The sequence below is a fragment of the Nicotiana tabacum genome, chromosome 24 (genome assembly GCF_000715075.1).
Source record: "Nicotiana tabacum cultivar K326 chromosome 24, ASM71507v2, whole genome shotgun sequence".
In the NCBI taxonomy this organism is placed as follows: domain Eukaryota; kingdom Viridiplantae; phylum Streptophyta; class Magnoliopsida; order Solanales; family Solanaceae; genus Nicotiana; species Nicotiana tabacum.
In genome coordinates this window covers 67,455,919-67,473,547 of record NC_134103.1, presented here as the reverse complement: position 1 = coordinate 67,473,547, position 17,629 = coordinate 67,455,919, and the positions used below count along the sequence as shown (strand labels likewise).

At 38.0% G+C, this 17,629-nt stretch overlaps 1 protein-coding gene across 5 annotated transcripts; it reads right to left on the bottom strand.

Moving 5' to 3' along the window:
* Window positions 1-12,275: 12,275 nt before the first annotated feature.
* Window positions 12,276-17,288, bottom strand: LOC107831524 (pentatricopeptide repeat-containing protein At1g74630-like). 5 transcript variants are annotated; one of them, XM_075248294.1, is made up of 3 exons: window positions 13,820-17,288; window positions 13,316-13,478; window positions 12,276-12,987 (listed from the first exon to the last, which is right to left on the bottom strand). In XM_075248294.1, exon 1 carries the CDS (start codon window positions 17,140-17,142, stop codon window positions 15,208-15,210), a length of 1,935 nt encoding a protein of 644 aa, XP_075104395.1. In that variant the 5' UTR covers window positions 17,143-17,288; the 3' UTR covers window positions 12,276-12,987; window positions 13,316-13,478; window positions 13,820-15,207. The 5 variants fall into 5 exon arrangements, with proteins under 5 accessions (XP_075104395.1, XP_075104393.1, XP_075104391.1 ...); XM_075248292.1 differs by having other exon boundaries at window positions 12,276-13,478; window positions 13,820-14,933; window positions 15,023-17,288; XM_075248290.1 differs by having other exon boundaries at window positions 12,276-13,478.
* Window positions 17,289-17,629: the final 341 nt, after the last annotated feature.

Here is a 17,629-nt window from a genome sequence, read left to right as displayed (position 1 = left end):
AAACAATCACTCACTCAGTTATTAAATCCTAAGGGTTATCTTACTTCGAGTTCGAGAAATCACTCACTCGATCATAAAGGCCTACGGGCTAAGATATTTTGAGTTCGAGTTCGAAACAATCACTCACTCAATTATTAAAGCCTAAGGACTATCTTACTTCAAGTTTGAGCAATCACTCACTCAATCATAAAAGGCCTACGGGCTACGATACTCTGAGTTCGAGTTCGAAACAATCACTCACTCAATTATTAAAGCCTAAGGGCTATCTTACTTCGAGTTCGAGCAATCACTCACTCGGTTATAAAAAGCCTACGGGCTAAGATATTTTGAGTTCGAGTTCAAAAACAATCACTCACTCAATTATTAAAGCATAAGGGCTATTTTACTTCGAGTCCGAGCAATCACTCACTCGATCATAAAAGTCTACGGGCTAATATACTTTGAGTTCGAGTTTGAAACAATCACTCATTCAATTATCAAAGCCTAAGGGCTATCTTACTTCTAGTTCGAAACATTCACTCGATTACTAAGCCTGTGGGCTACTTTTATTTTTCGAGTTCGGGCAAGCGCCCACTCGACCACTAATCCTGTGGGCTACTTTTATTTCGAGCTCGAGCAAACACTCACTCGGCCATAAAGGCTACGAAGGCCGAATTCGATGAAATCACCTAAATCCTCATGAAAACATCCGCAAGGCATGAATGAAATCTTCACAAAGCAAGCCAGTAAAGAAAAAGATATTTATATAGATATACAAAGATGGTTTACATAAATAAATGCAACATAGAAGAAGCTAAGGGCTAAGCTTCTAGGTTATCATCGAGAGTGGTCTCTTCTCTACCGGGCTCCCCCCATCTTCGGACCCGCTCTTGCTACCATCATCATCATCATCATCACCATCGCCATCAGAAGCCAAGGCTGCAGCATCAGCTTCAAGTTCTTTAGCCCTTTTTATCTCTTCAGCAAGGTCGAAACCTCGAGCGTGTATCTCCTCGAGGGTCTCCCTTCGAGACCGACACTTAGCAAGTTCGGCAACCCAATGTGCTCGAGTGTCGGCAGTATCCGCTGCCTCTCTTGCCTCCATTTGAGCAGCCTCAGCATCGGCCCGATACACGGCAATGGACTTGTCCGCCATGACTTTCAACAACTCAACCTCCGCCTTGGCCTCAACAAGCCTTGTTTCAAGCTCCTCGATCCTCTTGGCCTGAGCCGAATCTTTTTGTTTGACGCTTCGAAGCTGAACATCGGCCGATAATAATTTGGCTAAGATGGTTTCTTTTTCTGCAGCCTGGCAGTCGATAGTCTCCTTCCACCGGTCACATTCGGCCTTGATTTGATCGACTTCTTCCCGAAGCAACCCGATCTTTTCAAACTTTTGCTGCAGCTAAGATAACGGAGGGTTAGCTTACATAGTTGGGTCAAACCCATACTCTAACAGAACGAGGCTCACCTGCTTATCTAGTTCGGCCTCTTCTTCACGAGCCTTAGCCAAATCTGCTTGGAGGTCTTTTATAACCTTGTCATTTTGGCTGCAAAGAAGCCGCAGAGAATCTCTCTCCCCCGAGACCTTCTGAAGCTTGACCTCACACTGGCTAAGGTCGACTCTAAACTTGCTAATGGCCTGCACAGTAGGGAAAAACACAAGTCAAGTTTAGAAAAGAACGAAGAAACCAAGCACAGTAAAATCATTACCCGAGAAATGAAACGTTGGGCCTCTTCTAGGAGAAGAGAAGCGTCACTAATATCGGAGGCATCATCGACTCCAGTAAAGCAATCCCGAAAAGGGTCCCCCACACTAGAGCCTCCGCCCATATCGGGGGTCTTCAATTCTCGAGCTTCCTTTAACGCCTCCTTAGAAAAGGTCGGAAGAGAAGGCAAATGACCCACTATCATAGTCCCAAGCGAATCGCTCGGGACGCCCTGATCGAGACTCGGGGTATCGGAACCGACCCCGGCCGGTATAGCCGTCATCAGCTCAGAAGGTCTGGCGACCTTGATAGCTTTAGTAGATTGGATCACCAAAGCCAAAGCATCATCTTCTTCTTCTTCTTTTCTCAGTCGTTGGACCGAGTCCGTCGAAAGAGCGATTGCCTTCCTCCTCACCCTTCGAGTTTTGGGCTTGGGGTCCTTTGACCGAGAGACAGCTTTTCGCTTATTATCTTTCCCCGGTTTCGGGACCGGGGATTTGGTTCCTTCCTTACCACTCGAAGGCCTCAAAATGGCATCCTTGGTTACACCTGCATGAAAGGAAATCGGTAACGAATGGAGCATAAAAAACATTTCGAAGAACATGAGAAGTGACCCTTACCGTGATTCTTGGCCTCCCATCTACCTTTTGCCAAATCACGCCAAGCGCGTTCGGCATAAGAGGAAGTCGAGGCTAACTTCTGAACCCAATCCTCGAGGTCGGGTACTGCTTGTGGCATCCAAGGGGCAGCTGTATATCGAAGAAAGATATCAGATAGAATCAGAGAAAGATACAAAAAGCAACGCCTTATGAAAACCACTTACGGTCAAAATTTCATTCCTCGGGGAACAACATCTTATCTTCCGGAATGAGGTCATGGGTCCTCACCCGAATATAACGGCCCATCCAACCCCGATCCTTGTCTTCGTCGATGCTTGACATTAAAGCTTTCGATGCCCGACGATGAAGCCTGATTAGTCCTCGAAAGATTTGAGGCCGATACAATCGTATGAGATGATTTAGGGTGAAATCTAGTCCCCCCGACCTTGTTGGAGAAGAAGCAAAGTAAGATTACTATGCGCCATAGAGAAGGATGAATTTGATCGAGGGTGACCTGATATCTTTTGCAAAATCAATTATCACTGAGTCGACGGGACACGACATGAAGGGGTAAGTATAAACACTTAAAAACCCCTCCACATGAGTGATGACGCTCTCTTTGGGAGAGGGAATTTGCAACACAACCTCGGGACCCCAGTTACAGTCTTTCCTCACAACCTCGAGATGGCCCTCTGTTATCGAGCACATGTACATCGACACATGCTCACATCGACCCGGAACCGACGAAGGATTTTCAACCTTAAAATCGATCTTCAGAGTACACGGGCAGGAACATACTCATAGGGAGGCGGCTCCACCGACGCCTTATCGCCGGTCGGCCGTAAAGAGGAAGCTTTCTCCTTCTAAGGTACGGTTTTTGAAGTTTTTGCCATTGATGTAAGAGAAAGAAAAGCAAAGGAAGATTAAAGGTTGATGGTGCCAAACGCTGATGAAGGTGGCTCTACAAGCGGCGAAATAGAGGCAGAAAAAGTAAGAAAATTTGGGAGATTGAAGATGTAAAAGTGGTAAATGATAAATGGAATGGTTATTTATAGGTTTATACCGTGGCGGTTCAGTATCAGCGGTGTCCGACCACCGTCTGACATGCATTAAATACCTTGAAAGACTAAATCGATGGGACAGCTATCACATACGTCATGATCGAGCACAGTGAAAACGTCAGCTTAGCTTCTCACCACATTCTTCCTGAGAAACGAGGGGACTATCTGTATACGGTCAAAATAGATTTTGGCCTCCGTACGTTTGATCGAGTTCGAATGGTAAGCGATCGAAGTGAGAGCTCGAGAAGAGTTCCGAGGATAGTACAAACAAGCTTCGAGCTCCAAGACCGATCGAGGAATCGGCTCGGTATCATTATCAAGCCCATGACCATATCGAACCGCAAGGTAACGTGAAGGTTGTCGGAGATGCACAGACCGATTGACACTCACCCTAAATGTCGAACTCGAACCAAGGCCGAGGGCTCGACCCAATACCGAGCTCGAGCCAGTATCGAGCTCGCAGACAGGAGCCGTTGCAACCGCACTAAGGGAGAGAATCTTGGCAGGAATCGAGGAAGAGACAATTCATCATGGATTCTCCACTATATATTTTTTATTATAAATAAAGTAAGATCCCTCTACTATAAAGGGGGGAATTCTTGTAAGCACAAATAGGGTGGACACATTGTAAGAAAATGCTACTTTTATTTATTAAAGAATAAATCTTTTGAGCTTGTTTTACTCAGCATACTCACTCTTCTTGTTCAATAATTTATATCCCGTTGTTATAGCCAAGAATCTAAACATCTCCACTTCTCCGTACGATTTATGTCAAACTATATCACATATCCTTAGAACTACTTATAAATTCAACTATATATATATATATATATATATATATATATATATATATATATATATATATATATATATATATATATATATATATATATGAGGTTCTAGCAGAAAGTCATGAATTTTCACATAACTACTCTATCTGTAATTGTAAACCTTCATATCTTTAGTTCCATCATTTTCTCGGAGGAAGGAGTAACACTTTAAACCTAGCAAGCAAGAATACAAACTGCCACCTTCTATGGACCAACAATTTTGAAACGCTTCCAAATATAGTAGGGAGCAGCAACTTGTTAATTTCACTGGGTGTAGGGTGTGTTTTGAATGAAAATATTTTCCTTGAAAAATGTTTTTTTAGAAAATAAGTGATTTTCTTACTTATTTTCCGATATTTTGTTAGCTAGCAGAAAATATTTTTGAAAAATATATAATTTAGGCAAACAACATTATGTGAGACGAAATAAGTAAGGACATGGGAGGATAGTAGGTCGGGACTAAGGACCGGAGTGGCAGTGACGATGTTTTGGCTAACGATATTTACTATTATATTTTTAGTTTGTTGTTATTTTGGTATTGATTTTTGAACACAGGATTACTAACATAAGCATCACAATTTTGTACTCTTGACTATTGTCAAATGAAATTTCTCCATAGCACAGGAAAGAAGCAACTTATGTCCTCACTACTTGGAATATTCTACTTGCTACATACAAGTGCAACAGTACTGCTGCTATTCAATCCTTCTACCTTCGGCGCCGACACAAAGGTAGCTGGAGCCTTCTTTGGATGTGGCGTACGATATTGAATTTAAACACTCATTGCAAGCAGAGACGAAACAAGAATTTAAAATTTTTGAGTTCGGAATTGTAATTCGTTTAAGATACTAAGTTTTAAATGAGTAATTTGTATAATGAGTCAGTTGATTTCTTTTTAACACAAAATAATCTGAGGTGACTCTTCCTGCTCCCTCGCGCCATCCACTAATCCTCTAAAAAGGAAAATCTACCATGCGTAATATAATTGATGCTGTTTTATATGGATGAGACATTTTAGGTTCATATTTTCATAAAATCATTTATAACTACATTAAATTCAAATCTTGACGTCTATCCGTTCAGATTAAAATTAGTTTTATCTGTTTCAAGCATAGTCAATAGCTAAACTTAAATTTTCAAGTACACGTTGCTTCACATAAGGCGCCAATCAAGGTAACATATCTTAAAAGTTAAAATAATGTCACAGCAATGCTTCTAACTTCAAAGATTTGGTACTCATTTATTAGCGCATGGAGAAATACCTCTTCTGTGGGGACTACATTTTTCTCCCAGCATCCCAGCCTGTTTCCCTGAGGAGGTACAACATCATCCATCACCCTCTCCAAAATTTCAATCAAATTTCAACAACTTGATTACACTTACTAATTCATGTCCTGGCATTCAACACCAGATTATCTTATCCTAAGTACGGTGGTATAAACAAGGTTTTCAGTAGTCGTTTGGTACGCGAATTAAATTATTTCGGGATTATAATTCCTGGACTAATTTATCTCACCTAGGAGATGGAATAATATAATCCCAAGTTTGATGGAATAGAGTGGGATAAGATGGGATATCCTCTATTAAGATTGAGATTAAATTTATATCAAGTTTGGTTGGCGTGATAAATTTATAACGCCAACCAAAAATGTTATAAATTTAATCTCATACCTTATCTCATCTTTTTCCGCATACCAAACAACCCCTTAAGATTTAATCATATCTGTAGGGCATCACATCACATGATAGAGTTATCAATATGGTGTATTATCAAGCATAACAAGGAACAATATCTAACCAAATGAAGTCAATTGCTAATCAACTTAATCAGAAAATAATGATAAGTGAAAAAAGTCAAAGTTACCTGCCATAAAAAATGGCATTTCACACGCATACAGTCACCGCTCCCTATAAAGAAGAAATGGCAAGAGTCTCAGATAAATACATCTGGCCTTTTCCCTTGCCTATAAAATGAGAAGACATGATTCCCTAAACGGAAGGGATACAATCATCTCTGTTAAAATGATCATACTATATTATAAGTGTGAAAATCTTTAGGTGATGTTATTTTACTAAAGTATCCTTCAAAACCTAAGTAACTAATTTACCTTCTACCTAAAAGTAACATTTTATTTGTTTCCTTCAATATAAATGTACAAAAATGGACGCTACACAAATTTTACATTTTAAAACTTTTCTAAAAATATTAAGAGCAATTATTATGATACATGCATTAAGAACCTTTTCATTTTCCAAAGAAAAAACGTATGAAATTCTTACATGTACGTTACGTATATCCTTTCTTCCAATTTGGCCTTTTATAATTACATTGCCACATTCTCCTTTAGACCTTTGTGTTTTCTCCAGCGTAAATTTTGAGATTTTAGCTCATTTTTAGATGTTCTTCTTGATTTATAGGCACAGACGTACAATTATTGTAAAAAACTTTTGTTAGGATCGGGAATCCGGGTAGTGCGGAATTTAGCCAAACAACGATATAATGACAATAACAAAGACAATTGAAGTTGATAACAACGGCAATTAAAGAATATAAAGAAGACACAAATTTAACGTGGTTCGGTCAAAGTGACCTACGTCCACAAGCGGAGAGGGGCAATTTACTATAACAATAAGAGTACAAAAGAGAGTACAAAATTAGTGTAAATACTCTAATTAATCCCAAATACCCTAAGGGAATAACCTCACAAGATCACTCCAAAGAAAGGGTTCACACAAGTGCTTCTCAACACTAACTCTCATACAAAACACTCTTAATAAAGGAAGAAAGGAAGAAACAAGAAATGAAGACTCAAGTCTTGTTGGTGTGTTTCCAAATGAGTAGAGAGTCCTCATTATATAGGAAGAGAAGAAAGAAATGCTTGGCCAACAATTGGCCGCATCCTCTCAAAATACAAGGCCATTTATTTGACCAACAAGGCCTTAAATAAAAGGCTCCAAATGTGCCAACAAGGCTTACAAATAAAAAGCCTAAAAATAATGCCACATTTTATAAATCTCCACCTTGGCCTAATTTTGGCTGATATAGTAAATTTGCTTCACCTTCTCCGCAAAAGCCCCAATGGGTATATGTCAAAATTTAATGCCATCAAAATCAGACAAGTTGTCTGATACCGAAACTGCAGTAGGGCCTATAACAGTGGAGCCCAATAAAGTATATAACGAACCAGATCTGTGTGCTTTCATGATCACAAGAGCATCTTGAAAAACTTTTACAATTCCACCTTCACTAGTGAATTTGCACCCAAGGGATTCTAAAGTGCCCAAAGATATGAGATTTTTCTTCAACTCAGGAACATATCTAATATCGGTGAGAGTTCTCACCACATCATCGTGCATTCTGAACCGAATTGTACCTTTGCCAATAACGTTACAAGTAACATTGTTACCTAGTTGGACAACTCCACCTGCAACTGAATCATATGTAGAAAACAAGTCCCTGCTAGGACACATATGATATGAACAACCGGAATCTAAAATCCACTCATTGTCTAATCTGAAACTAGTTTTAGTTACTAAAAATATAGTTCCCTCAATCTCATCAGTTGCTACACTAGCTTCGGCGATGTCAGCATTTTTGTGCTCATATTTTCTTTCTTTATGCTTTTCTTTATTTTTCAATTTATAGCATTCAGAGATATTGTGACATTTCTTATGACAATAGCGACACTGTAAATTATTATATCTGGATATGGAGTCGAATTTGCACCATAACAAACAAGCCAACTTCCGCTTGAGTTCCACTAGCTTCCCCACTAATATCACTATTTATCTGTTCTTTTGATTTTAAGATAGATTTAATATCCTTATAAGAGATATTATCATTTGCATAAAGCATAGTATCTCTTATATGCTTAAAAGATGGGGGTAGAGAACAAAGCAATAACACGACTTGATCCTCATCTTTAATTTCAGCATCTATATTACTCAAATCCATAAGAATGGAATCAAATGTGTCAAGATGAGAGAGAATAGAGGTACCTTCACCCATACGAATTGTATAAAGTTTCTTCTTCAAGTAAAGTCTATTTTCCACCGTCCTCTTCATATATAAGGTTTTTAATTTTTTTCACATGCCTTTGGCTGTGGTTTCTACAGAAACTTCACGTAAAACCTCATTTGAGAGATTTAAAATGATACCTGCTTTTGCCCTTTTGTCTATGACTGCAAATTTCTCATCCGTCATTTTATCCGGCTTCTTCTGCTTTCCTTGCAATGCCAAGTCTATGCCATCCTGAATTAGGATAGCTTCCATCTTTAATTGCCACATTCCGAAGTTTGCACTTCGATCAAATTTCTCAACATAGGTCTTTGTTAGAGTCATTTTGGCTATTGAAGTAAACCCGGTTAGATCCGGCTCTGATACCAATTTGTTAGGATCGGGAACTCGGGTAGTGCGGAATTTAGCCAAACAACGGTATAATGACAATAACAAAGACAATAGAAGTTGATAACAACGGCAATTAAAGAATATAAAGAAGACACAAATTTAACGTGGTTCGGTCAAAGTGACCTACGTCCACAAGCGGAGAGGGGCAATTTACTATAACAATAAGAGTACAAAAGAGAGTACAAAATTAGAGTAAATACTCTAATTAATCCCAAATACCCTAAGGGAATAACCTCACAAGATCACTCCAAAGAAAGGGTTCACACAAGTGCTTCCCAACACTAACTCTCATACAAAACACTCTTAATAAAGGAAGAAAGGAAGAAACAAGAAATGAAGACTCAAGTCTTGTTGGTGTGTTTCCAAATGAGTAGAGAGTCCTCATTATATAGGAAGAGAAGAAAGAAATGCTTGGCCAACAATTGGTCACATCCTCTCAAAATATAAAGCCATTTATTTACCAACAAGGCCTTAAATAAAAGGTTCCAAATATGCCAACAAAGCTTACAAATAAAAAGCCTACAAATAAGGTCACCTTTTACAACTTTTCCATGGATTGTCCATTGTCTGAAATGCAATCATAGAAATGTAAACCATGTTTTTCAAATAACAAAAGTAAGCATTGAAAATTGATAGGGGCATAGAATGATTCGGTCTTTTTCTTTTGTTTATTTTTCATTTTTTCCTCTGTTTTCTTTTGTTTTTCGCTCCCAAATATTCTTTTGGTTTCCTTTTTCCTGTTTGGTATGGAAGACAATATTTATGTGAAAATATTTTCTTGATAAAATTATTTTTTGTAGTTTAATTATGAAATATTTCTTTTCGTACTAATATTATTCTTTTGACTCATTATACATGTTTATCATTTGCTACCGCCTATTGGCCTGAGTTGATATTCGTCTTATGAACACACAAAAAATTAATCTTCACAGGTAAATTTATTTCTTATTTGTTAATGTACTTTTGTAAGTGTCTTGCTTATTTTATATCTGCTCCTCTTCTTGAATATATTTTCGTATCTATATCGATGAAACTCGATATTACTTTCTATGCATATTTAGTCTTGGAAATGATTGCTACTGTTTTCAGTAGGAAGTATTGATCTCTCTATTACTTTATTTTATGGCATTAATAGGAGGTAAAGTCAAAAATCACAAGAGAGTGAATCTAACTCTCCACTTCCTACCACACTTAATCTTCTTACTTAGGATAAGTTATATTTTTTTATATTGTTGTAAAGTATCTTACAAATTTCATTGAATTTTAATATTTTGAATCCTACTTCAATATGCACTTTTGTCATCCATCATTAAGGGTGGCATGTGGGCCGGGTCCGGTCCTAAGTGGTTTCGAACGGGTTACTTGTTGGAACCGGCTCGGGACCGGGACCACGAACTAACAGTCCCGGGTTAAGTGGGCCCAAGTAGGGCCTAAGTGGGCCCAATAGATACTTTCTAATTATTTTTAAAATTTTATAGAAGTTAGAGAAAAAATGGTAATAAAAATATCTAAGGCAAATTCTTGTAAATTATATTATAGAATTGTGACCTAAATTTTTTAATTCAAATTTAAAGACAAAAATATTGTTAAGAAATATTCAAAGCAATACGTTATAAAATATATATATATATAAGCTGTATTCGATATTAAATATTAAATATTAAATATTAAAATTTAGGATGTTAAATCAATTATAGGGTAAACACATAACAGTAACCATTTTTGCCAATTCTTCCCGATCTTTTTTTGGATCATAATATAAGAGAGATGTAGAGAGATTGATAATTTTGTGAGAAAAATGAAAGAATGATGGGATATTATAGTTGAAAATTGGAAAAAGGTGTAATTATAAAAAATTTGGGGTTAAAACAAAGTTGGGGGGTTAAATGGCTATTTTGACAGAGGAAACGGCTAAATTTTAAATGCCCAAATGGGCAGATTTTTTTAAAAATAATTATGGCCGTTGGGACCGTTTAGGCCCGCTAGGACCGATCCGGTCATGGTCCCAAATGGTCTGGTCTCGCGGACCTCAGGCTAAGGACTGGCTCACTTGCCAGGCCCACCTCCCCCGATTCCGGTCTTAAACGGTTCAGCCCATTTAGGCCCACTACCCATATGGGCCGCGATCCTGGACCGGCCCACTTGCCAGCCTTATCCATCATGAATTCATGAATTCTACGGGCTTGAATTTTCATCAAAATCAATAGTTATTTTCTAGGTTAAGTTCTAAAGTGTACTAGCAACATAATGGTATTTGTTCTTCAGTGTTCTCATCTAACACGAAAGGCAGAAGGATTATTCATTTCCTCAAAATATAATGCACCATTGACAAGAATATAGTAATAATATTCTATTTGCATTCCTTTTCCAAAAAAACAAAATGCATAACTTATACACTGAAATTGCAGTAAGTCATTGAGGATGCATATAGGGCAGAATTTCTTTTTTTATTGCGCTAACTAATAAGACCGTCGTTCATAAAACTTACTCTTTTTAAATTTATTTAGTTTATAATTCAAATATATTACTAAATAATAATATTTTTATGATCTTTTAAAATTGTTTACTCATTGTTAGGGTACACGTGCAACGAGCGTGTCCAAAAACTAGTAGTCCCCTAACGTAGGAACAATAGAAGTACGTAACAGAACTGTTATATCCAGACTGGAATCATTTAACACTATGTGATAAGCATTAAGCATTTTGAGAAAATATATAAATAATCATGCCTCCAAAATATTTCAAAAAAAAAAAGATGAAAATAAAAGAAAATAGAAGTCTAAATATGAAATGCTGATGCTTTTTAACTTCAAAGAATGCCAACTGGGATGGAAGATCTAATTTCTTTTTCTTTCCTCCTGCTCCCTCCCCCTCCCACCAAGATCCTAAAATGTTGTATTGCATTGACAAAAGTGAGGGATTCACCTACTTCTCGTAGAACATTTTTCCCATACCGGGGGACAAGGGCCCTTAATTAGTGAGGCGAAAGTAGCTTTCTCACATTTACAGTAGTTTTTTACAAATCAGAGTCAAGTATAATGCCCATTATCTATCATGTCCAAGTCCCAATTTATGCACTTTAGCTTCTCCAATATCAGAGGTCATTATAGATTCATACGCTAAATTGTTTTTGAGTAATAAAATAGCATAGGAACTCCACCGAGCATATAGCCTATTCCATTCCTCCTACCCTTACCCTTTGACTAATTGTTCATCAGAATTCCCTCAAATTCAACAACTAAGCTAATCAGAGAGCTGAATTATATATTGAGAGTCCTCAGCAAAGCAAGAAAATAGCATACTTCATATAGGAACCTTTCAGTCTCTTTCCCTCCTTCCCATCATATATATTTTTCATTTAATTGATTGATCCCAGCCCCATAAAATTTGCACTGAAGTCGTTTCCACCGACTAAGTTCTAAATAGCTAGATTGAAACCTCATCTTTCGACATGTATTCATAAATCCGTGTGCTTATATGGATTCAAGCATCTTATACATGCTGTTAATGAATGCAACTTCTGCCAACCACACGGATACTAACTAAGCTTAATATCAGTAGTGCAAATTAGTTCTTCAGGAACTAAATTAGAAAGCGATAAGGGTATAATAAGAATAAAGACAAATATAACATATGACAGCAAGAATGCTTAAAATCAACTCACTGCACATGATATCAAGAAGGCTTACTATCTGCAAACAGTTTCTCCTTGTTGCTAGCCAAATCTAACATAATTTTTCAGTGCTAGTGGAGCTGATCAACTGAAGGATCATACAGGAGACACCTCATTATATCAAGCCCCTAAAGATCAAATAGAATACTTATTACCTCACAAAATCCCTGCAAAGTTACAAAAGTATAATGCATCTCTGATGTAGACTTAGGGATTGCAATTGGAGATTAAATAAGTATCAAGTCTTATAATGGTTTTCATACTCAAACTTTCTCTTATCTTAGGAAGGACTTAACGAGGTAGAACTCCATTAATAGTGATATGTTTTTGCACATTGCTCAAGATCAACAGAACTATCATGTTAGCCACTGACCTCTTCATCAGTACTGTGTTAAGGACTTGGAGCTGACAATCATTGTAGGATTATAGCTCAAATTTCTCTTGTAGAAACTGAAGAGCTGATCTGCACCTATCTCAGGATCGCCCTCTTGGGGAAAGAGAGCAGCACCAGGCATTTCAACATAGTTGCTCACCCCATTGGTCTCCCTGAGAGCTTTTACTTCTGCTTTTGACCTCTTTTGAGAACCTACAATTTCCAGAATAAGAACCAGTATCCAACTATCCACCTCGACAAAAATTGGACAAATCCCACTTTATTGGGTCAAGTAAACCAGTCAAGAAACCAGCAAGAACGCAGGCAACCAACTAGCCGCTCCATAAGTGCATATCTGCGCTCAATGATATTGGGAGTCACAATTTCCTTCTCATTGCTAACATATACTATTTTATATCATCCAAACAAAGACATTTAAGTATCTTGATAGAAAAGTCCAATTGAATCGCCTAAAGTGAAATCTCTTTTAGCCCGGTCTTCTTTGTTCCTAGTCAGGTTCTTAAGTGATATAAAAAGAAGTTTATCCCACTCCCTTACTGTGTTTCACTTCCCCCGCTCACGAACAGACACTTGGCCTAGCTCGTTGAATCTCAGTACTCCTCAATAACTATTAAGCTTTTGTTAAAGGACTACATATTGTAGAGAAGATCTCCTTGACTCACAATGGCTTTGAGTGATTGGGCATCGTAACCTTTCATTCTATTATGTGGGAAAGAATGAATCCCCGGGGCACACAATTACCATGATTGATGGCTCTTCCATGAGTTTCACCAGCCACAGCAGGAGAGTAATTGGTCCCTTAGTGTCCCTCTTAGCAGACCGTACCTGCAATAACACATAATCAATCAAACAAAAAGGTTAATAGCATTTGCAAATGTGGAGAAAATCCTATTCAATATGAAAATTTCTGACTCGGAAGTTGGATGTTCTAGCAGTCAAAACATATATTTTATCCAATGGATAATATGCAGCAGAATCTACAATTGGCTTCTAATTCGACGAGAATAAAAAATTATTGAACATAGACTAGTTCAGGCACTTCACAATCGTGTTGTCCTTTTATTATCTATGTTGATCTTAGGCCAGCAGGCATCACAGAGCTAGCTGTTGAGATTTCTATTGAACAAGATTGAGAAGGAGCAATGTCGGGAAAGATCTAGGCTCACCTTGCTTCCCTATTAGAATATCTTCCAAAACCAATAGGAGGTCAGAGGTGGAGCACCTAGATGGGAGCAAATAGCAGCAGGCTTAGCAAGCCCTTTTCTGCAACACGAACTGCTTCTATAGCAGCATTATATCATCTCTCATCTGATTCATTTGTTTGAAAGTATTAGCAAAGCGCACTCCTATACCCCCAATAGAAATGGAGCGGTCTGAAACTACCAACGAATTTGGACAAGCATAATCTAGTGCAGAAGTGGCATAAAGTGAGCCATTAACAACAGATACATTGCAGAAAAAGAGGACAAAATTACCAGCAGAACAAGGCACAACCTTTTGGACAAACTTCAAAAGAAACTTTCCAAGCGAAAAACCAAGAGGTGTAGTGCTGTGCTTGATTTAGAAGAGAATCATTATAAAACCATTCAGGAATTTGAATTTTAGAATCAAGCAATCCAAAACAATGATACATCATTATAGATCAGCTTCTATGAAACTTCAGGCACTGACAAATTGGTTAAATTACCTGTGACAAGACAAGAGGGAGGGGATGGATCATGACTGCAGTTATATTGCTCATGACACAAGAATCATAAGTCAAATGGGAAGAAAGGAACAAGAATTTCCAATTTTGGTCTTTATGTTATAGTAAAAGATAAAAGAAAGTGAAAATGGACTTGCTAATTGGTCGAAATTTGTCTTTAAATTTTTATTCAGAAAATTATACATATGGACTGTTTCCCAACTATGTTTCTTTTGTTCCTGGTCCCAGAACTCCTATTGCAATGTATGTCTTGTCGTTCAATTCCTCAATAAAAATAGAAGGATAATAAGCAGCAGTGACCTCGGGTATGCAAACAAGAACATTTTGCAAAGAAAAAATTACAAACCTGTGACACATTTTGGTTTTAGCCATATTTTCCTGATACTTTGCAGTTTGAAAAACAGACATTTATGCCTTTCACTCATAAAAATGTACTGCATACCAATCTAATACTATCAACAATGCCATACGATTAAGTAGTCTCCCTCACACTATTTTCATTTGCATCTGTGACCTGATTAATAACCTAGCATATTCAGCAATAAAAGATGTGGCTCCAGAAGTGAACAGACATGCTGCATAAAGCAAAAATCAAATTAATGCTCCACATCTCAGTGCCATTACGCCTCAGTTATTAAATAAGCAGAATCCTCATATAGCAGACCTGAGGAGCTGGAAGGAGCAAAAATTCCATCTGTGATTGGATTGCTTCTTTTCCATATTCTTTCATTGCAATGGCTAGAATGGAGCACTCCACAGCATCCATAATGTGGGTCCTTTATTCACAGTCAATGTTGTTTACCCTGAAAATGGGAGTGTTACCAATTTGATCGGACCATCAATCATCAGTCACCAATAATCTCTGCAAGAGCAAGAACCTTCTTTGAAAGAATGAAACCGACTTCTATCCCTAACCACAATATCCAATTCGTAGACTTTAGATATCGACTTCATAAAACTATGACAATCTTTGCACACTCTTAAATTCTTTACAATTCGTATGGTTCTTCCCTTACATAACCTTGCCATTCCAAAAGCAACAGCAAGTTTCTCGCTGTGCTTAGACAGTGTATCTTCCTTTTCTTCCTCTTCTATATCATGCAAAACACTGCCTACCTCTGGAACATAACCACCTTCTACTTTAAGTTTTAATGTTATCTCACTTAGCTTATTATAAGCCTCTTCAGTAATGTCATTTAGTTTATCCCCTGCAACAAAACTGTACATGACCTTGTCTACTTCAATCATGCTCCAACCAGGAGTTTTCTTCATATTCTTCTCAGCCATTAATCTCCTCACCGTATCAACATCCTTCCATTTCCCTGCAACTGCATAAATGTTCGACAACAAAACATGGTCACCAGAGTTGTCTGGATCCAACTCAGAGAGTCTTTTCTTTACTTGCTCGGCCAATTCAATGTCACCAAAAAAGCTGCAAGCCCCAAGAAGTGTGCGCCAAATAATGGCATTGGGTGGTACTGGCATTTGAACCACAAAATTATATGCCTTATGAAGCTGACCAGCCCTGCCATACAAATCAACCATACAACCATAATGCTCAATCGTTGGTTCAATGTTATAAATTCCTGTCATTTTACTAAAAATCTCATGACCTCTTTCAAGTAAACCAGCATGACTACATGCATAAAGGATCGAAATAAAAGTGATCTCGTCAGGTCTGGTCCCAGATTCTTCCATCTTGTGAAAAAGTTTTATCGCCTCTTCACCATATCCTTGCATTGCAAGCCCTGCAATCATAGAAGTCCAGGAAACAATGCTTTTCTTCCCAGGCATTCTCTCAAAGACAAGACGAGCCATCAACACATTTCCACACTTGGAATAAGTATCCAAAAGTGCATTGTTCACAGAACTAATCCAAGCAAACCCCATTTTCTCTATAAATGCATGCAAAATTTTCCCAAACTCAAATGCCCCAGCTTGAGCACACGCAGATAAAACACCCGTCAAGCTCACTTCATTCGACCTATTTCCACTCCCAACCAACTCCCTGAAAACCCGAAGCGCCTCATCAAAGTATCCATTACGAGCAAATCCAACAATCATAGTACTCCAAGAAACATCATCTCTACTCGGCATCCGCAAGAACAACCCCTTCGCACGCTCAAGATCCCCTGCTTTAGTATGCCCCGCTAGCATCACATTCCAAGTAGTCAAGTCCCTGCACGGAATTAAACCAAACAGTCTATCTGCACCACTCAAATCATTCCCACGAAAATATGCTGTAATTATCGCATTCCACGCCACGACATTTGGTTCATTCATTTCATCAAACACCTTCCGAGCAAACACAACAAATCCACATTCCCCATACATACTAACCAATGTAGTCCCAACGAAGAGATGGGTATCGAGTCCACGAACCATAGCTTGACAATGCAGCTGAAACCCAGTTTTCAAACACCGCAAATTCGCCGCTGCTTTGAGTGCAAAAGCGAAAGAGAAACTATCCGGAGGGGAATATGATTCTCGTAGCATGCGAGCGAACGAGCTGACGGAGTTATTGGGTGAGTCTGACTCGGATTCACCTCGGATGAGGGTGTTGTACATGAACACATCTGGGTTTGGGTTGTGGATGAAGAGACGGCGAGCGTAATCAATAGCGTCGGAGATTTGAACGGCGGAAATAAGTAGGATTTTTGCGGAGATTAATGGGTCGGTTTCGAGGCCGGATTTGTAAACGAAGGCGTGGATTTGCTTGAGGTTTCGGAGAGTTCTGCAGTTGCTTAATAGAGAAAGGCAGAGATTTTCTGCTGCACTGTTCATTTTTTGAACTTCATTTCAAACTTTTTGGAGCGAAAAGTATAGCCTTTCAGAAAGGCAAACGACACGATGCTACTACAGGTCATATTTGCCCCTCTATTGTCCCCAAAAATAAGTTACTCGTAAATAAAACTAATAAAATCAAAATAAGATTAAATATCATAAATCTAAAATTAGTCTAGATTCTTTCTTATACATAAGAATGGACAGAAAGAATATTATCATAATTGCTATCTTAGAGTGACCCGAGCTCAACTTTCTATGTGACTCTAATGTAGAAAAACGGAACAATAAAAAACTGATATTTAACTTGTAAATATAGCAAAAAAATCCCCATAATTGAAAATCTTACTAATACAATCTAGTGTCTAAAAGATATCATTAATGTTGTTGATTCAGATAAAAAGTTCACTAGATAAAAATAAAAATAAAAAAAACTTAAACAATATGTTGAAAGAATACTTCTAATATATTGAAAATAAAGTATTAG